The sequence below is a fragment of the Copadichromis virginalis genome, linkage group LG10, assembly GCF_057382275.1.
Source record: "Copadichromis virginalis isolate Kocher_CV1m ecotype Utaka linkage group LG10, C_Virginalis_male_GT1.1, whole genome shotgun sequence".
In the NCBI taxonomy this organism is placed as follows: Eukaryota; Metazoa; Chordata; class Actinopteri; order Cichliformes; family Cichlidae; genus Copadichromis; species Copadichromis virginalis.
Window position 1 is genome coordinate 34,573,555 of NC_140627.1, and position 21,016 is coordinate 34,594,570.

Genomic DNA, 21,016 nt, shown 5'->3' on the forward strand with positions numbered 1-21,016 from the left:
TGTGTGTGTGTGTGTGTGTGTGTGTGTGTGTGTGTGTGTGTGTGTTCGTTCCTGTCTAGCTATCTTTGTGAGGACGGAAAGCTGCATTCTACTATACTTGTGAGAACCAACAGTCACTCTTCATGGAGCTGAGTACATCAGGTGTTTAAAATAGAAGCTGTGCAGGTCTGAGATCAGCAGCTCTCTGAAACACCAAACTGAGGTCCTGGTAATGCTGATATATAGTGACACAGTTACATGAGTGATTCAATTCAATTCAATTCAATTCAATTCAATTTTATTTATATAGCGCCAAATCACAACAAAAGTCACCTCAAGGTGCTTCATAGATACAGAGAAAAACCCAACAATCATATGATCCCCTATGAACAAGCACTTTGGCGACAGTGGGAAGGGAAAACTCCCTTTTAACAGGAAGAAACCTCCAGCAGAACCAGGCTCAGGGAGGGGCGGGGCCATCTGCTGTGATTGGTTGGGCTGAGAGAAGGAAGACAGGATAAAGACATGCTGTGGAAGAGAGACAGAGATTAATAACAGATATGATTCAATGCAGAGAGGTCTGTTAATACATAGTGAGTGAGAAAGGTGACTGGAAAGGAAAAACTCAATGCATCATGGGAATCCCCCGGCAGCCTACGTCTATTGCAGCATAACTAAGGGAGGATTCAGGGTCACCTGGTCCAGCCCTAACTATATGCTTTAGCAAAAAGGAAAGTTTGAAGCCTAATCTTAAAAGTAGAGATAGTGTCTGTCTCCTGAATCCAAACTGGAAGCTGGTTCCACAGAAGAGGGGCCTGAAAACTGAAGGCTCTGCCTCCCATTCTACTTTTAAATACTCTAGGAACAACAAGTAGGCCTGCAGAGCGAGAGCGAAGTGCTCTAATAGGGTGATATGGTACTACAAGGTCATTAAGATAAGATGGGGCCTGATTATTTAAGACCTTGTATGTGAGGAGCAGGATTTTGAATTCTGGATTTAACAGGAAGCCAAAACAGGAGAAATCTGCTCTCTCTTTCTAGTCCCTGTCAGGACTCTTGCTGCAGCATTTTGGATCAGCTGAAGGCTTTCAGGGAGTTTTTAGGACTTCCTGATAATAATGAATTACAGTCGTCCAGCCTGGAAGTAATAAATGCATGAACTAGTTTTTCAGCGTCACTCTGAGACAGGATATTTCTAACTTTAGAGATGTTGCACAAATGGAAGAAAGCAGTCTTACATATTTGTTTAATATGTGCGTTGAAGGACATGTCCTGGTCAAAAATGACTCCAAGGTTCCTCACAGCGTTACTGGAGGCCAAGGTAATGCCATCCAGAGTAAGAATCTGGTTAGATACCATATTTCTAAGATGTTCAGGGCCGAGTACAATAATCCTTTTTTGTCTTTAACTTTATCAATAAAACAGCTGCAGCCTTCACTACAGCACATGTGGTACTTTAACCCTTGTACTGTTTTCCTCACTTAATTTTACAGTTAAAATGTGAACATGTTGGATGATCTGTCTGCTGTCACTGGGTGGTGCTGAGGTCTGAATCTGAGCGCAGCTCCTGTAATCACAAACTGAAATATAAAGTTTATCTCTTACATCTGAAATAAAGCTGATCCTTCTGACCTCACACTCAGGATCTGAAGCTCTTCTCTTACATTTTTTAGTCCTACAGTTCTGCTGATATGAGCTGTTTTTTTAAAAAAGGACAAAGCCTTTTAAACCAGCAGATTATCCAGTATAATGTTTACCGTTGACTTGTTGGAGCTTGTAAATGCAGGTCTACAAAGATGAGATGATGGAGCAGGTTTGAGTCCTGGTTCAGTCTGCTCACTGATAAAAGCTATTTTGGAGAGAGGTATAAATAATCTATGCAAATCATATAAAATTTACTCTATTATTGCACTCAGCCAAGGAATTATAAAGTAATGGGTTTATTATACCCTTTTCTTAAGAGTAACAACATTACATTAGAAAATGCAGTAAACTATACCCCCAAACCGTGAGTCTTATGTTCCTAATTGCGCCAGACCGCTTTTTGACTGAGCGGGACAGCAAGAAATTCTGTGTCTTTTCTTCGGCTTCCATCGAACCGATCGAACCACAGAAGTGAAGGTAAGCTATTTACACAGGGTGAATAATATATAATAGCGCATGCAAATGGTAATTTTTGACGTGATGAGCTGTTACACTTTACTTGTATTGCTTAGGTCTGTGTAATGCACCACAGACCTAAGCACAGCATTCCACAGCCACAAGAGTAGAAAACACAACCCACATTCCTTGGAAGATTTCAAGACTAATGTTCTTCATCAATACCAAAAGAACCCGGACGAAGAATGTGACATTGTTGACGCTGACAATGAATGTGGCTCAGTCCTTGAGGTGGACGTAAACAAAATTATTACTAAGAAAGTGGGGCTACTCCTCCTGAAAATGGAGAGCATTTTCAATGTCTCCAATTCATGCATTGACGAACTAGTAGAGGAACTTCATTTCCTTACAGCATCTGCATCTGGTCCCATCATTAAAGAAATAATTCTGAGCACTTTGAGAAAACATGGCTGTACATTGGAAGACTCAGTGATTTCAGAACTGGTCAAAGACCTTTGCCGGCTAAGCCCTGTCTGTGCTGCTTTAAGAGTGGAAGGGCCTTTAAGCAGTCAGTTCAGAAGGGAGCAATTTAGAAAGGAGCATCTCTCATTGACTGAACCTGTTGAGTACATACTTGATAGTATAGATAATAAAACATTTCAGTATATACCAATCCTCCCATTATTATCTCAACTTGTGGACAACAGAGACATTCAAAACACAATATTACAAAACAAAAGGCCATCTGATGTCTCTTCGGAATACAAATCATTTAATGATGGATCTTTGCTAAGAGAAAACAGCTTTTTATGTGAAATGTATTGAAAAAGCAACTAAATCAGTTTCCCTCTCTCCAATGATTGGCTCCTTTGCTTCACTCTGGCTGTGAGCATCAGTGCGATGGACCTGTCACACTGCAGCAGGCTGAAGTCCTCTGTCAGCTGATTGGTTAAAATGCTGTGTGTGTGTGTGTGTCTCTATCCTTCCTCTCAGCTATGAGTTGATCCAAAAACCTGACGAAAACCAGATGACCGACGTGAGTAGGAAGACTCCTTATTATTATGTTTGGGATAATGTCGCCATCGCCCTGCACGTGGAGCGCGGACAGGTACTGTCACCTCCTCCTCACTCTGTACAGCAGGTGTCTTTGTGTGATAAAGTGTAGTGTGTACTTGTGAGCGTTTCGTTCACTTTGTTTTGTAGTTTCTCCTTGTAAACGCTCGACTTCTCTGCTCTCTGTCAGGTGCTGAAGTTTGACTGTGACCTTCTGAAAAAGAACCTCACATTCTGTGAGGAAAACCCTGCGATATCCCTGTGTAACACCCACTTTGATGACTTCAAAGTTGCTGAAGCCTTGGTGGAACGTTTGTGGCCTGACTCAGGCTTCCAGCTGAAGGAGGAGCCTTCACTCGAGCACTTCAAAGGTAATAAATCTATACATCTCTTATTTGTGAGCCTGCGCTGGCTCGTCTGACCTCCTCTCTGTTTCTCTTCAATAGAAGAACCAAAGGAGGAACCAATGGAGCATGAAGACTCCCAGCAGTGAGACGACTACTGTGTTTTACTTTTATGAAAACCAAACACTTCATATTCGCGTGCTCTCAGCCTGCAGCTCTGAATCTGATGTGTCCCCATGCTGTTAGCGAGGGGGGCGGGGTTTAAATGCACGCTGTCTGTGTTCACGTGGAAGATGGAGAATAAAGTTGTTTTGAATCTGTGCGTCTGTGTGTAACACCAGCTGCATCCACTGACCGTGTAACCGTGGTGTTATAGTGGTACATGTGGTTGTAGAGTCAGGAGCACAGCGTTGGCCTTTCCTCTGAAATACACGTTCACCATCGATCAGGATTGTTGATTTATTCCTGAAAGTTTGCAGAGCTGAAAATGTTTGGAGGAGTTTTTTAATCTGAAACTAAGGCTACGTCCACACGTACCCGGGTATTTTTGAAAACGCAGATTTTTCTATGCGTTTGCACCTTTCGTCCACACGTAAACGGCGTTTTTGGTCACTGAAAACTGAGATTTCTAAAAACTCCGGCCAGGGTGGATATTTTTGAAAACTCAGTTTTTGCATTTACGTGTGGATGAGAAAACGCAGCGTCAAAGGTGTGCGCCTTTTTTGACGTCACACTGTGCGCCACATTATTGTTTCGGTGAAATGAATTTCTACAATACTGTTAATTCTACTCTCTGCAGTGTTTAAATGCTTACATATACACACAGTTACTGTCCCTCCACACAGACGACTCGGTTCTGCTTCTATGCCCCAGCTTTGTTTACTTTTTCCCACCGAGGCTTCTAGACTTCTGATTGGCCAACATTTCTGCACGGTTAGGAATCTAGCACCACCTGCTGCTTTGGCATGTTCATAGCAGCGTTTTCCTTCATTTCTGCCTTTATGTGTGGACGGGATTATTTTTTAAAACGAAAAATCTCCGTTTTCAAAAATACCCGTGTACGTGTGGACGTAGCCTAAAAGTCTCAGATTTGTGAAGAAAACACACATTTGGCTCACACAAAGAAGCCTCTGTGTGACTGTGACGTGTGTGTGGAGGGGCAAGCATCACGGGGGCGCTTCACACAGGCTTGTTTACGTGCTGTTCGTGGTGAATCGTCACATGACAGCATGTTTCCTCAGCGCCATCAGCTGTTATCGTCCTGTTTACAGACTATAAAGAGTTCATATGGCAGGTGTGTTTGGCCATGCCCACAGGCAGAGCTGACACTTCATTATTCTAGGTGGGGTCTGAATAAAGTCTGAGCTGTCAGAGAGGAGAAATCACTAATGCTGAGAGTGAACTCAACGTCTGATAAGGACAATTTTCTTCATTGTTGAACTAAATCATCCTCTGTCGGATCATGCAGTCACAAATAGAGTATGAAGTAAAAACTATAAAAAGTTAACATTTGAGCCTGAATGACCTGAAACAGGAAGCCCAGGATTCCTATTTCTGCAGAAATTTCTGCACAAAGAAGACATCCCTGCATACCCCCGACCGGAGCTTCATGTGTCTTGTCTGAAACACGACACAAACCGACAGGGTTTATGCGGGATCACGGCTGACAAAGCCTTCAAGGCTCCTCAAAAACAGTCCCTGGTCTGTTGGAGTCTGGCCGTGAGGCCCGAGGACCTCCAGTCAGCTGAGACGAGGCTCCTGGATGAGACCTACCCAAAGCGGACAGACGAGCAGGCCGCGAAGCAGGAGAACTTCCTGTGGAGGTTCGCCTCCTCTTCAGCCTTCAGTGAGAAGTCCAGGTATGGCTCATACCGCTTCACCTTCCCTGTGGAGGAGGTGCTGACCGCCTACAGCGAGCAGTTACTGACCAACACTTAATGTTTACACCTGCAGAGGTGATGAATAGTTTTTCTAGCAGTAGACGCAAACATGAACGTGAAGCTCACTAACTCGCTGTTCATGATCACAAAGACTCAGTACTGCTGAGCAATGTTCCCTCTAAGCTGCGCACGTGCGCAATTGCATACTGGTGGCACGTCTCTGCGCAGAAAATCTGCGTTGCGCACAAAAAAAAAACGAACCTGAATTGGAATTAAAATTAAAACTTTAACAATTCTGTTTTGCAGTGTTAGTCAGTGACTGGCTGCTCCCGTATGGGATTAGAACGATGCCACCTTATCCAGGGCTGGACTGGGACAAAAAATCGGCCCGGGCATTTTGACTAGAGACCGGCCCACCAAAAATGTGACGTCATTCAGGGGTAAAACCGCAAAGGATTCTGGGAACGTGTGGCAAGAGGTACTACCGCATGCAGGCTTTCAATTGAACTCAGTTACACAGCGATAAAAAGAAACACAAAAAATGGCAAGAAGCTGTTGTATTATTAACTGCAACAGCCGGTGTTGTGCCAAAAACTGATTGCTCGTATTTAAATTGCTATAAGTAACTTGTTGGGCTATAATATGTGAAACATATGTCAAATGCATCCCTGATGGATGACATAAAGTCATCTCTCCATCTCCAGCTCTTTTATTTCTCTCTCTCGCTCCATCTCTCTCTGCTACTCTTCTGTCTCCTCTGTCACAGACTTCTCCACTTTTGATGATAAATCAGCTGGTGCAACATGTAAGGATTGGCACAATTTGTTAAGATTTTGAGGAGTTTGAGAAACTAACCTTAAGCATAAAATAAAATTTACTATCAGTAACTTCATAGCACCCGCCCAGCAGTATATAAACTCCGTCATGCTAGCTAGTACGCAGTACCAGTTATTCTAAGCGACTGTAAAAAGTCAGCACAACGAAAACAAACTCCAACTAAACTTGGTTTATATCTGACACAGACAGACAGCAGGTCATAACTTCTTACCTGAAGTTCAGTTCCTCTGCCACCATGACCGGCGGCCGCCTCGGGTCTCTCCTCCTCTTGCCTCCCCTTTTCCTTCATCCACCTGCTGGCCTCCACCACTTGCTGATGTTGCTAAATCTGTGGAAGCTCTGCCATAGCTACCGCCAAACAATTCAGTTATTTTTACACATTTGGCAGCGTCTGCCTGAAGGGCTTGTTTCTTTTTGGCCCTAATTTTCTCTGCACCTCCTTTCCATTTTTTGTTCTCCATTTTCTTTAGTTCGTCTATAAGATTGCTAAACAAGGGGGAGGGTGCATCCGACCTCCTCGGCTGTAATTGGTCCAGCCCAGAGTCGATCATGACCAATTGGCCAATCCAACACCTTTCATTATTTATACCCAAAATCGATCGGCCCATAAAAACAAAAAATCGCCAGTGGCCCGGTATGCCCGATGGCCAGTCCAGCTATGACCTTATCCCACAGTCCAGACTCATGTGATTCACATTCAAGCCACGTTAATGACAACGTGTACAACCATTGGAGATGTGAGCAGGACAGACGGAACAACTGACGGGAAAAGTGTGGACTTTATACCAGTTTTTAAATTGTGTTGCTCGGCCACGTAAAAGAGTTATGATAAAAATATCTGCAATGTTTGTTTTTCTTCCTGAATACTATCGTTGTTTACTGCGGGAAGAAATGGTAAAAACAGCGTTTTATAAGGAAAACACTCGAAAGCCTGTGAGCAAAAACCCCACCCTTTCCTATTGGTCGACAAAAGTACCATGTCGACCATTTACGTGAAAAGGGAAAGACCATCTCTGAATGGAGGAGGGGCCTAAGGGAACATCTGTCACCATCTTACATGCTGTGATTGCAGCCATTCCTCAACTCTCTGTGAATGGGACTCATGGCCATTGATCAGTGGTTGTCGATCAGTGGTAATTTGCATATTAATGATCATAAACTGACCTCCCAGCACATTGTGAGTCACCTGATGATGACAAAACATTTCTCAACTTTTTGAGAATCTGCTATTTAATATGTAAATTTGTAGAAAAATAGCACAAACTGAAAACACAACGTCTAGCATCTTTTGATGAACATACATGATAAGTAATAAAAACTAGTGATGTGTTGGTTGCGAACGAAACGGGTCTTAGAGCCGAGTCTTTGAAGTGAACGACACTAGCCGTGGGTTTTTTTCTCTCTCTCTCTCTCGCACTTTTTTTTCACTTCACTCTGCACGTGAGCCTTGTGCTTTGCGCTGAGCAGAGGGGGGAGGGGCGGTAGTTACACTCGCACATTAGACCGTCACATTAGAAGAGTATAGTAATCCTCTACAACTATTTTAAGTTGCAGATGATAAAGGATTCAGAAAGTTTATTCATGCAGGCCCATATGACAGAGAATATGCATCTTCTTTTAGTTTTCATATTTCAATTTATATTTAATTGTATATTTCAAATTATATTTAAAAGAAGCACGCAAAAACTCCATAGCATGTACAAACTCCAAAACACGTAAAAACTCAGATGCACGTAAAAAAAACAAACCCCGAAGCACGTACAAACCCCGAGGCACACAAAAACTTCTTGTTGTCTTCTTGTTTGATGGCAGATACTCCCTTCACCCTTGTCAAAAAGGCTAAAATGACCAAAGAAAAAGTGGAAAACAGTTAAACATGAGAGGTTTTTGGACAAAGTTTGTGTTTTTTCCATTGTTTAAGCACTGCTTCCAGCCAAGAGTGATACTATATATGCCCCATAGCTGCAGAAAAGGCTAACATTGTTATCTTTTTACAAAAGAACAGCTGAACATTTGGACAAAGTGTGTGTTCTCCATTCTTTAAGCACCGGCACCGTTTCAAAAGTACCAGTTTGGCACCAGTATCAGATAAAACCTAAACCAAAAGCACGAGCTGATCAAAACTCTCCCTTTTTGATCAGCTCCCCTATCTTTCCTGCTTGGCTTCTATGTCCTCGTCTAGTGTCGTCTAACTCCAACCCTCAGAGAGCCTCTCTGTCTTGTTCTTGTTCTTGTTCTCTAAATCCTACAGAATTATGGGTTTGGTCAACTGTTAATGCAGACCTTCCCAAAGTGTGGGGCCTGCCCCCTAGGGGGGGCACAAAGCCATGGCAGGGGTGGGGGGGAGGATGAAAAGGGGGGGGGAAACAAAACGCTTGGACACTGCCAGCACGGGGCTCCCACACAAACGCAAAGCAGGACATGAAGCATCGCTGAATATGTTTCCAAACCAACTTCATTCTAAGCCAAAGACTAGAAAATATGGTGAAGCAAATCTGCCCTTTGGCTTCACCTGCACAGGTGCTGAGGTAGGTCTCCCTGCAGGGTTGGTTTCCTCTTCTTCAGGAGCAGCGCTGGGCTGTTTAAATCACGGACAAACAGGATCCCACATTCTTGATTTTTAGTTCACAAACACTTGTTGTAATGACTAACTGCTCCTGACATGTTGGAGATGTTTGCTCTTTATACAGTAAAGTTACAGCAGGATACAAATAACATCAGGCTGATCCTGCCACGATTTGTTCCCCCGGTTCAAATCACGGACTAACAGGATCCCACAGCTGTTTATGTTTTTGAACACATTTTGCACAGAGAGACATTTATTGAGAAATGTATTAGCAATATCAATGTTGAACATTGTTACACAGGAAAAAACAACTACACGTAAAATAATCACACCGTGACATCTCTGCCTTTGTAAATGGAGGGACAGTAACTGCGTGTAAAACCTGCAGATAGACACAAAATAGAAAACAAAATAAGATAGAGACAGAATCTGCAATTCATCTCATGTAAACAATAACGTGGCGCACAGCGTGACGTGAAAAAAGGCGCATACCTTTGATGTTGCGTGACGAACTCTGTATTCCTCGTCCACACGTAAACGGGAAAAAGGAGTTTTAAAAAATCTCAGTTTTTGGTGATTCGAAACGTTTTCAAAATCACCCGTGTAGGTGCGGACGCAGCGTAAAAGAGTTAGTAGTTTATTTCATTACTACCTGTAATTCATTGCAGGTTACTTGTATTTGCTTAATTGTTTACTAAATGTTTGAGGTGTGAAATAAACCGCAATGGAGCAAAATATGGGCGCGTGTGGTTGGAGGATGTGTGCGGGGGGGTCGCGAACATTTTTCTTGTAAAACAAAGGGGGGCCCAGCAAAATAAGTTTGGGAACCACTGTGTTAATGTAATGCAATTGACACTCTCTCCTGGGTTCGGGAGAGGCTGAGTGTCCTGGAGGGACGTTCCCTGCCAGGCACACGATGGATGGGTGGCAGAAGTGGCGCATCGTGTGCCTGGCGCATCCTGTCTATCGAGGACATCGATATATAACGGGGTTCCTGCTGATCAGAGCTGGCTCGGCCCTGGCTTATTGGAAAATGAAGAAAGCGGTTACAGCTGTTCAAAACCCCACAAGGCTAGCTGCTATGATCGAAGGGCTGGGACAAGCTGTGAGTACTCAGACCGTTAGAACGCAAGAAAGATCCTGGAGAAGCTCACGGCTCTTCAATCGGAAACTGATACACCTGCAGACCAGTGATGTACTGAGAACAACTGTAAAATTCAGATGCAGTCTGTTCGTCCTAAAACAACATAACTACTATCATCATCTCAATCAATCACCTCTGGTCACCATAAGCATTTTGCACTGCTCCTCGGGCTGAAGGATTCCTATAATTTCAGAAGCACAAACCTACAACACAGGAACAATTCAAAGTTTATTTATAGCAACAGAGCTCAACAACTGCAGTATTTTCACCTGAGCAGGTTTCATGGAGGAGCTCGCAGGCAGGAGAGTAATGAGAAAGTTTAAGGTCCAAATGCCATCATATCCAAACTGTGATGATCAGCAGGAAACACACTGTGGGAATCGTAAGAACGAGAGCAGAAGCGTCAGCCTGAGCTTAGAAAGATGACTCTAAGTCTTCTCCTCTCTATTTCAGCTGAGCAACCAAACAACGATCCACTGACAAAGGAAGAGGACGATCCACAGGAGTTTGAAAACTCCCAGCAGTGAAGCGGCAGCCTCAGTCTTCACCCCCCTGGGTTCATCTGTGTTCTTTAGAACAGAATAGAATAGAATGTCTTTTATTGTCACTAGCATCTCCTCCTCAGTGCAAACATGTGGGAAAAGAAAGGTGGGTGAGGTGCAGTTCTGCAGCAGTATATACATATGAACAGCAGTCAAAATATCTAATGTACAAATATACAAATCCAGTAAGAAAGAAAATAAATAAATAAATAAATAAATAAATAGTGTTTTGTATTTGGGTTATTGCACACTTTGGATTGGGGCGTGTAACTGTGCCGTCAGTGCATGTGTGAGACCAGAGTGGTCTTTGTGCTGATGCAGCTGTAGCGCCTCCCTGAGGGAAGCAGGTTGAACAGGTCAAAACTGTCTTTACCTTCAAAGAAAGCAAACACTGAGCTTCACAGAGTCTCACGGAGTGAAGACGTGCATCTTTATTTATTTTATTTAGAAAGAGGGGCTATACATATGAATGAACATTTAACAAATGTAAATTTTCCAGATTATAGTCTTGGGCTAATTTCCACACGTTAGTATAAACAGAAAAAGTGGGTAACATTACCATAAAGTTAACTTTACTGGTTTATATTATTTTAAGCAAATGCCAAAGGCATACTCTACTTTAGAGTTTTGCTCATTATTTAGTAAGAAATATGTATTTTGTGTAAATTAACTGATAGCAATGTTAATGACATGTTAAGTAATATTAAGTAATGTTCCTATTTTATAGAAAGTTTAAGAGTACGCAAAAACCAAATCTCTGAGAGATGCAACCAGAAGACGGATGAGAAACATACTTGAGGCTGAGATGACAGAATAACATGGGTAAGAATCAAAAATGTAAGATATAAAGAAACATTTTAAACATTGTATTATTTTTAATTGTGATGTTTAATGCCAATTATTGAATTTATACATTAGGACATCTCCCCCTAAAAGCGTAAGAGTGATGTATGCGCAGGGCATTTCTGCTCTGTCTCCATATTCTTGGAGAGGTGGCCCATCAATCTCAAAGCAAAAGTTGTAAAGGAAAGTCATGGACTTGTCCCGACCTCAGAGCTCTTGGAGTTAATGTGCAATGCTGAGTCAGGTACTGAAGTTGAGAATGCTATGATTGTGACTGTTTTTATTTGCCATTGTTGGTTATATAGGTAATTCTGTCAATTCAATGTATTTTTGGAATAATTCTTTGTTTATTCGTCTGTAGGCTGGGACAGTGACTTGTCTACTATCTTGCTGCTGCTACATCTGCTACCACCATCTGCACAAGGGCGAAAGAGACCAGGAAAGATGTCTGCATCTCAAGCTGTCAATAACCTCATCAAATTCCCAAAGGTATGTTGTTTAAAATATACTTTCCATCACCTCTATTTACATGGACAGTGAGTTGAGCTAATCTACTGTCAGAGGATAGTCACTTAATACTGTTGTTTAATGTGTTGTTGTAGGCTGGAACCAGTGTACAGCAGCATCTAGACAACATCACCTGAAGCAGTCAGCCCTACCATCTTACTCAGGGACCCACAAGAAGCAGCATTCACAGCTTCATTGTGATTGAGAAGCATGCACTTCCATGTAAAGCGACAGGTTCAGTAGGAGCCCTTGATGGACTCTTTAGGGCCCATTATGTCTTTGGTACATCATACAGTTCATCCCTGACCAACTTTTTTACTTTTCTGCAAACAACTACGACATTGGGGAAATGTCATATTGCTTTCTCTAGTGAGCATCATAGAACTGTGAATTGTAAAGGTTTGTTACGTTAATTAAATGACACTGAAATGAGAAACATAATAAATGCTGTTACTTTAACCTGTATATTTGTTATTATTTCCATAATGTAGGATAGATCACAGTTATTTAGTAATATAGCATCATAAGATGAATATGAAAAAAATCACAGTACAGATAAATAAAAATTATATATTATTACACATCAGAGTGTTATTATTAAACTAAATTTGGAGTAAAAATAGCTCTATAAAGTGTAATCAAATTACTCTTAACAGTGTGAATAACCCTCAGTGTTAAATATTTTTACACATTTTGTTGTTAGTTTTGACACTAAATTGAGTACAATTAACACTGAAAAGTTAACACTGGCCATAGAGTAAATTTAACTCTAATTTTGAGTGGGACCAAATGTTATCTGAAGCAGAGTAAAAATCAACTCTGTAAGTGTAAAATTGACACTTGGTTTTTTACTGTGTAGTTTATTAGTCATTTATTTAATGGGTTTGCTGTGATAACCAGTGCACAGTAAGAGACAAAGGAATATGAGTATAAACATGGCTGTGTGTTGATGCAGCCTGTGCTGTGTTCATGTGAGAAATGTCTGCCTCTTGCATCCACATTATTAATGACTCACACTCCCAGCTCTTTGTATTACTGCACATCGGTATAAAACCTTCACCTCTCTGCGTGTTTGGGCTTTTCTTCTTTTTCTCACATTTCAAGTTCTTAGATTTTTGGCTTATTTGAAACTAAAAGTCTCAGATTTTCAGTTTGTGAAGAAAAAGAAGAAAACAGAAACATTTGGATCGAATAAAGAAGCCTCTGTGTGACGGCGACGTCTCCACCAGCCAGCAGAGAGTGTGTGTGTGTGTGTGTGTGTGTGTGTGTGTGTGCGTGTGTGTCTGTGTGTGTGTGTGTGTCTGTGTGTGTCTGTGTGTGTGTGTGTGTGTGTGTGTGCGTGTGTGTGTGTGTGTCTGTGTGTCTGTGTGTGTGTCTGTGTGTGTCTGTGTGTGTGTGTGTGTGTGTGTGTGTGTGCGTGTGTGTGTGTGTGTCTGTGTGTGTGTGTGTGTCTGTGTGTGTGTGTGTGTGTCTGTGTGTGTCTGTGTGTGTGTGTGTGCCTGTGTGTGTGTGTGTGTGTGTCACAGAGACAAAGTCTTTTTGTCCTCTGTGTTTTCTTCAGTTAAAGTCAGTTTTCAGCTTCGTCTGTTCTTCGTCAGTCATGACGCCGCCACCATCATTTCTCCTCCATCAGCTCTGACATCACTGTTATGGTCACATGAACGCGGCGAGGACAAATAAAAGCTCACCGTGTGAAACTAAACAGCTTAAAACACTAACAGAACATGGAAACGAAATAAAGACAGACGGCTTATGGTGACCAACCTTTACTACAGCTGTACTGTGAACTCAGTACTGTAGTACATTTCCCAGACTGGTTACTCTGCAGCACTGATGATACACACGTAAACACTGCAGCCGTTCACACTCGCAGACACACAAACAGGCTGTGTGTAGCTCCGCCCCCGTGACCTCCCCCCAACCTCCATCACAGAGACACACTGTACAGTGTGGCCGGACAGTCGTCCCTCACACACGCTCACACACACACTCGCAGGATGGCTGCTGTCTCTCCTCCAACGCCCAGATCCTTCATCGCCCTCCTCTTCCTCCTGTCAGGTGAGAAGCACACACTCTGACATCAGCGTGACATCACAGCACAGGTCCTGACTCGTGGGTGTGACAGCGGCGCTCAGGTCTGTTTGTATGGTGTGATCGACGCCTCGTGGCTTCCTGTCTCTTTGTCTGTGTGAGCTCGTCTGTTCTCGTGGTCGTCTCCTGCTGGTCGACTGTTTCTCTTCTATGAAGGATTCAAAGTTTACCCAGCACAGAGCGCCGGTCAGCTACAGGAAGTCAGTACTGCGTGTTTCCTGTATTCTGCGTGTTTTTATTCGATGCTTATCGCTCTTCTTGGTTTTATGTCACATCACAGCATCTCGTGTGTTTACATGTGCAAACGTCATGTTTGTGTGTTTGTGCTGCAGGTGGACGGTTTTCGTCCGTTTCCTCTTTTAAAGTAATGGAAGGGGGCGTGGCCTCTCTGTCCTGTCAGTACTCCGTGCAGCGTTTCGGGCTCAGCCGGGTCTGCTGGGGTCGCGGCTGCGGGACCTTCTGGTGCAGCAACATCCTGGTGCAGACCGACGAGAACGGCGCCGTCACACAGGTGTGATTACATCACAGAGGTCAGATTACATCTCAGAGTCACAGAGGTCAGGCATAACGTTGAGAACTTGATTATCTGGGGTTACCTGGCGCTCCTGTAAGCTCCTCCCTGTTTATTCTTCTGTTGAATTCATGCTCCTCCCCCTGGTTGTATAACCCTGGTCCTGGCTGCAGGTGGAGGACCGCTACCAGCTGACGGGGGACATCATGGACGGGCAGATGGACCTGGACATCCTGAACGTGAGGCGGACAGACAGCGGGCCGTACTGCTGCAGGGTGGACATCAACGGGCTCTTCAACGACCAGAAGATGATCATGAACCTGAGAGTGGTCAAAGGTGAGCGACTGGTTTTATTTCTGAGGTTCTCCAGAGTTTGGTGATTCAATGTTTGTCCCTCTCAGCTCCGGTCTCGGCGCTCGTCCCCAGCTCTCCTCCTCCAACAACAACAGCGAGCACAACGACGGAGCTCACGACTGAACGAGTGACGGAGTCACCGACCTCCACAGGTGTGACGACAGGTGAGGTGAACTGTCTCTGTTAACTCTTCTCTGTGATAGACGTCCACTCCAGGTCTCTGGTCTCTGTCTCGTTTAGCCAACTGGAAAACTCTGCTGTCGTCTCAGCTGGACCTTCTGAGGAGAAACTCCACCATGCTGCACGCTGACACCCTCACTGTGAGTAAGCACCACCCTCGCCATTACCTGCCATCTTAGGCCACGACGTGTTCGGGATTGTACAGCCACTAGCTCATAGCTTAGCTTAGCATGGAGGCTGGAAACAGGGCAAACAGGTGAGACCAAAGCGGAGCACGTTGGAGCAAACAAACACCAGGAGCTCGTGCGTACACCACAGTGTTGAGTCAGGGTGAGGACGTCCGTCCCACAGTTACCGCTGGGAACAAACTGGGTCATCAGCAGATCCCAGCTCAGCAGCATGAATGGATGAAACCTCACCGACCTTCTGGTTAGTGGCTGCCTGCTCTGCTGCCTGAGCTACAGCCCACTTTAAGAGTTCATGTCCTAAATTAACCGTTTCAGCCTCGGACCTTTGTTAGCCAGCTCCAAGCGAAACTGTCCGTGCTGCAGTCTGATGAATCCTCTCCACCTGCAGGTGGAGGACGCTCTGCCCTCCCTCTCCCTTCAGATCAACGTTCCCGTCCTCTCTCTCTCCGTCAGCGTGTTGATGGTCCTCGCCGCAGTGTTCCTCTTCCTGGCCTTCAGACGTACGTCCTCCATGTCTCTGCAGCACGTTTGCACACAGACACAAACATGAGGTTCATTTTTTGTTTTCTGCTGCAGGTGGAATCTACAGACGAGCCTTAAAGCCCGGCTGGTGAGTTGAGCACAGGAAGCAAACAGCACGCTAACACGCTGATGTCACACAGCGACAGCCAATCACAGCCAGCCAGCTTACTCTCACACCTGAAACAAAGCACGCAGAAAGAAGCACAGACCACCTCCACAACATGAATCAGAGTTATTGCTGCAGTGCTGAGGCTCGCTCTGGCAGTAACTCGGCTGTTTGTAACTCTGCAGCTTCTCCTCTGAAGAACCTCCTCACATCATCTACGAGATCCGCATGAGGAGGCCGGTGCAGGAGAACATCTACACTCTGGACTAACAGAGGAACCAGAGCGGCATTCGTGCAGGGAGGACGCTGGTGATGTTTCTGTTTACACTGTTATTAGAAACACTGTGATGAGCTCAGCACTGAGAGCGTGTTTAATGATTTTTGGTTCCTGGGTTATCTCTGCTCGTTGTTCATGTCTGTTCTACTTTCTCTTTACATTTGTGACAGAAAAAATAAAGAGGCTGATGAATGTGAGATGTTGTGGTTAAATCTCAGTGGCCTCCATCTGTGATCTCAATAATAAAGCTGTATGTGTGGAAGCCTGAGAGCCAAATTAAAGTTCTGTCTCAATTCTTAGCTATTCTTTTTTTTATAAAAACAATAATCTGGGTGTCCCCAACCTCTAACAAAAACGTGGGTTAAAGCGAAAAAGTTACGGCCTCCCCGTCGGGGAATCACTGCACTAAACCCTTGTGCAGTACCTTTGTTTGTCCATGATCACAGCCCTTTGGGCTGGTGGCGCTCTACACCATTGACGCACATGTATATTTCTCCACCTTGTGGCCAAAGACGGTATTACACCCATGACTCCCCGTGGGATTGTTTAGCTAAACGGCCCTAAACCGTCTCCCATTCATTCTCTATGGTAGCGCTAAACCACTACGGATGTAATATATTATTGGCCACTGTGGTCTCCCGGCGCTGTTTCGTCATTTTTAAAACTTTCCACCTCCAGAGAAGAAGTCAGACCTCAGCGCTGAGTGCTCATTAACCACAGGTAAGTAAGGTTACCTGAAATAAGAGTAAACCTGCAGCATAAATGTGCAGCTGTGTTTTGAAGGTTTATGACAGCTGGATTCATGTTTAGTTAAACAGTTTGTTGCTGTGTTCATCATGAATGAACGGCAGCTTTCATTACTCCGTGTGTGTAAATCAGCTGAGTGGGTTTCTGACAGAGTTATGTTGGCAACATTAAACGTGTGTGTGTTGTTTTCATGTTGATAATACACACACGCACACACACACACACACGCACACACACACACACACGGCTCCACCTCAAACCCAAACCTCTTTTTAAGCATTTCTGCAGCTGGGTAATATCCATTGATTATTTAAAATTACATTGTAAATTGCAACTAACAACAACAACCCGCTTCTACAGTAGCTAACATGTTCGTGGATGATGACGACCAATCAGACACCATGTCAGTTATGGAGGAGACAAGCAATGAAGCAGTTGAAGCTACTACAGTAAGTGTTCAGTGTTCTTCAAGTAAAACAGATGCATCAACCCAGACTGAGATAAGTAAGTCAGACGTAGCGGCACAGCAGCAGTCTGATGTGCACGTTCCAGTCTCAGCGGACCACACCTACAAAAGCAGACAGGAGACTGAACTGGACAAACAAGTAGACGTGGATGATGGTAACTCCCAGGATTTGTTCTTGTCATTTGATGAATCTAGTGAACCAGAGGGGCCGATGGTGCGATATGGCAGCCTCGCCTCTGTCAGTCTGCCCCAGGGCAGCTGTGGCTACAACTGTAGCCTCCAGCTCTCGAGTCTCAGACTTCAAATACCGCACATACAAACACAAGACTTCTTCTAGTTTATGAGCCACAGTTAAAACAATTACACAAGCGGTGTATGAAGTGTGGCTCCCCGATTGTACAAGAAGAAATCAAAGAGCTTCAAAATGAAGGATCACAGTTGACTCTGGAGCTCAGTACGGATGGCAGTCTCAGCCTACTTTGAGTGGCACCAAAGGACAAGGAAACCTGCTTCTAACAGCATCAGTTTTTTCAGTGGCATTCATTTTGCTAAATTTTGTAGTAACTTGAACCTAAGTGAAGACACATACACGTCATTGAGAAAGAGATTTGTGTTTCCTGTTATTGAGAAAATGTGGATAAAAGAGCAAAAGTAGTGAGTTAAAAGCCATGAAATCACAGGAAGAAGTTGTTGTCTGTGGAGATGGCAGGTGTGATTCTCCTGGACACTCAGCCTCTACAAACACCTACACCCTACCTGTCACCCAAGTTTCAAATTCTAATGCCATTGAAATCAAAGGATTTAAAGAAGCTCTAAAAACCAGAGAGGGAAATAAAGTGTCTCAACCATTTCCACTGACAGACATCCTCAAACTGTAAAAGAAACGATGGTCAGCAATCCTGAACAGCTTCACCAGTTTGATCCCTGGCATGTGGCTAAAGCAGTGTCCAAAAACTGTCAGCTGACTGTGAGAGAAAGGTTTGTGAAGGTCTGGGAGCTCGGATTCAATCCATCATCAGTGCGCATGTGTTTTCAATGTTGAGTGGTAGTATGATGCAAACAGTGTGTTAGTTGTGTTTCACTTCTGTAGCCTGTGTGCATCGCACTGCTAAATGTGTTGTGTGTTTAGAGTTTTGCTAAATGGGAGATTCAGACTTACAAATGGTGTCCTGACCAGATGAATAGTGTTTACGATTTTGGCAGATCCATTTGATGAAGGAGTTTTCATAGTTGACAGTCATACCTAGGGAGCGCTCCGATCCCTCCTGTTGAAGCTCGATCGATTAAAGACACGTGTGCACCTGTGAGGGAGCGGAGCCTCAGGCTGCAGGAGGAGGTGCAGGGAGAGTACGTCCTGGACTTTGGGGATTAAAGGATCGTCTTTCCTGTGTCTTCTGGAGACGATGACTGGTGAATGGACTGGTCTCTGTACTCTACTGCAGCACTCAGAGCACGTCATACACCCTGTGTGTGTTTAAAGTGTTTCATATTCACACTCAGGCGGACATTTACGCCTGGAGAAGGAAAGGCAGAAGATTATTGGACTGTGGAAATGATGCCACTATCGATTATAACAGCACGGCGAAACAAAACCGCTGTTTCCGCCCGGTTTCGAACCGGGGACCTTTCGCGTGTGAGGCGAACGTGATAACCACTACACTACGGAAACTGTGCAGCTTCCTCGTCGCACACAGACACCGATAGGCTGGGCCGTGGCCCGTTATCTGTGACCTGATGAGGGTTGCATTAACATAACTGTGTTTACACATCGCTGTGAGCAGGTTTCCGTAGTGTAGTGGTTATCACGTTCGCCTAACACGCGAAAGGTCCCCGGTTCGAAACCGGGCGGAAACACTAATGACTTTTTTTTTCTTTTCCTATCTTGAAGAAGAAGAAATGCTAGCTAACAGCAGAGCCGTTAGCCGTGTGCGTAGTTTGAACGAGGCACGCGCAATCAAAGTGTGCACGCGCAATCAACCCAAAACGTTTCAGTGGGACAGACGTGTCACATGTTCCAGGGAACGTATCGCCACTGGTGTTTCTTACTGCTGCTTTCACTTCCGTTTACGTGAGTCAGTACACGTTAAACAACTACTCACGAGGTAGTGGTCCACGCGGACCAGTTAATGATGCGAAACGTGTGTATGAATAAAAGCAAACGCCTGTTTCCGCCCGGTTTCGAACCGGGGACCTTTCGCGTGTGAGGCGAACGTGATAACCACTACACTACGGAAACCTCTGCAAGGCTGCTCACGGTGTGCATAGAGGAGCCCGGGCACATGCCTGTCTGCAGCTTGGAGCTGCTTTACGAAATATGATTGTAGTACAGCTGCTCTGCGTGTGCACAGGGACTGACTCACACACAAAGATCACAGCGAAACCAGAGGCTGGAATCCCTGCACCAACATTAAACATCTTCATCAACTGAACTGTTTGTGCCCATCAGAATCACTGTCGTGACAGATGTGTGGCACTGCAGGAGCGCAGGCCTCATAAGCCCACAGGTTTGCTCACAAGGACTGCATGGAGGATTCTGTGTACTGTAATTCATTATTATCAGGAAGTCCTAAAAACTCCCTGAAAAGCCTTCAGCTGATCCAAAATGCTGCAGCAAGAGTCCTGACAGGGACTAGAAAGAGAGAGCAGATTTCTCCTGTTTTGGCTTCCTGTTAAATCCAGAATTCAAAATCCTGCTCCTCACATACAAGGTCTTAAATAATCAGGCCCCATCTTATCTTAATGACCTTGTAGTACCATATCACCCTATTAGAGCACTTCGCTCTCGCTCTGCAGGCCTACTTGTTGTTCCTAGAGTATTTAAAAGTAGAATGGGAGGCAGAGCCTTCAGTTTTCAGGCCCCTCTTCTGTGGAACCAGCTTCCAGTTTGGATTCAGGAGACAGACACTATCTCTACTTTCAAGATTAGGCTTCAAACTTTCCTTTTTGCTAAAGCATATAGTTAGGGCTGGACCAGGTGATCCTGAATCCTCCCTTAGTTATGCTGCAATAGACGTAGGCTGCCGGGGATTCCCATGATGCACTGAGTTTTTCTTTACTCACTATGTGTTAACAGACCTCTCTGCACTGAATCATATCTGTTATTAACCTCTGTCTCTCTTCCACAGCACGTCTGTATCCTGTCTTCCTTCTCTCATCCCAACTGGTCGCAGCAGATAGCCCCGCCCCTCCAGGTTTCTTCCTGTTAAAAGGGAGTTTTTCCTTCCCACTGTCACCAAAGTGCGTGTTCATAGGGGGTCATATGATTGTAGGAGCTACTGTACAATATAAAGCGCCTTGTGGCGACTGTTGTTGTGCTTTGGCGCTGTGTAAATAAAATAAAATCGAATTGAATTCAGTGTCGATTTTTCCTTCATGATGTAGAAAGCTCGGGTTGTGTTTGGTTTGTGGACTTGCCTCGTTTCTGGCCGAGTGTGTTCTTTGGGAAACATATTTTCTGTGTCACCGTGTTAGACCTCTTTCTCTGCTCTCCATCTTCACGGGTGGAGCAGTGAGCACTGGTTCCTTATCTCTCTGTTAGAGGGACCACGGGATTCGTCCCATCACTTGGGATATTTGCATCCATGTTTCACTGTAAGCTGATATTACAGTTCTCTTTTAATTACAGAAATATGTCAGTATTTGTGCTATAATATATGTTATGTTGCCACCATTATACATTTCTAACTTTCCCCTGCCTTATCCTGTATCAGTTTGTTACGTACTAGCTTACTTTACAGCTAACAGCTAAATAATTAGCACTAAGGACATACACATAAACA

At 44.2% G+C, this 21,016-nt stretch overlaps 2 protein-coding genes, 1 long non-coding RNA gene and 3 other non-coding genes across 8 annotated transcripts; 4 read left to right on the top strand and 2 right to left on the bottom strand.

Annotated features, from left to right (window-relative positions):
- The first annotated feature begins 3,065 nt into the window (after nucleotides 1–3,065).
- On the top strand, nucleotides 3,066–3,796 carry LOC146700946 (uncharacterized). The gene is made up of 3 exons (XM_085471261.1): nucleotides 3,066–3,187; nucleotides 3,323–3,503; nucleotides 3,579–3,796. Exons 1-3 carry the CDS (start codon nucleotides 3,107–3,109, stop codon nucleotides 3,623–3,625), a joined length of 309 nt encoding a protein of 102 aa, XP_085327387.1. The 5' UTR covers nucleotides 3,066–3,106; the 3' UTR covers nucleotides 3,626–3,796.
- Nucleotides 3,797–11,468: 7,672 nt separating this feature from the next.
- On the top strand, nucleotides 11,469–12,216 carry LOC146700947 (uncharacterized). Its single transcript, XR_014922644.1, has 3 exons — nucleotides 11,469–11,532; nucleotides 11,650–11,777; nucleotides 11,891–12,216. It is a non-coding gene; the product is annotated as an uncharacterized LOC146700947 (long non-coding RNA).
- Nucleotides 12,217–13,679: 1,463 nt separating this feature from the next.
- timd4 (T cell immunoglobulin and mucin domain containing 4) lies at nucleotides 13,680–16,286 on the top strand. 3 transcript variants are annotated; one of them, XM_085471238.1, is made up of 8 exons: nucleotides 13,680–13,853; nucleotides 14,219–14,397; nucleotides 14,571–14,733; nucleotides 14,799–14,903; nucleotides 14,968–15,071; nucleotides 15,508–15,619; nucleotides 15,696–15,729; nucleotides 15,933–16,286. In XM_085471238.1, exons 1-8 carry the CDS (start codon nucleotides 13,793–13,795, stop codon nucleotides 16,015–16,017), a joined length of 843 nt encoding a protein of 280 aa, XP_085327364.1. In that variant the 5' UTR covers nucleotides 13,680–13,792; the 3' UTR covers nucleotides 16,018–16,286. The 3 variants fall into 3 exon arrangements, with proteins under 3 accessions (XP_085327364.1, XP_085327363.1, XP_085327362.1); XM_085471237.1 differs by having other exon boundaries at nucleotides 13,681–13,853; nucleotides 14,992–15,071; XM_085471236.1 differs by having other exon boundaries at nucleotides 13,682–13,853; nucleotides 14,799–14,915; nucleotides 14,992–15,071.
- A 2,547-nt stretch (nucleotides 16,287–18,833) lies between these two features.
- On the bottom strand, nucleotides 18,834–18,906 carry trnav-cac (transfer RNA valine (anticodon CAC)). The gene has a single exon. It is a non-coding gene; the product is annotated as a tRNA-Val (tRNA).
- A 112-nt stretch (nucleotides 18,907–19,018) lies between these two features.
- Nucleotides 19,019–19,091, top strand: trnav-aac (transfer RNA valine (anticodon AAC)). Its single transcript has one exon. It is a non-coding gene; the product is annotated as a tRNA-Val (tRNA).
- A 309-nt stretch (nucleotides 19,092–19,400) lies between these two features.
- Nucleotides 19,401–19,473, bottom strand: trnav-cac (transfer RNA valine (anticodon CAC)). The gene has a single exon. It is a non-coding gene; the product is annotated as a tRNA-Val (tRNA).
- Nucleotides 19,474–21,016: the final 1,543 nt, after the last annotated feature.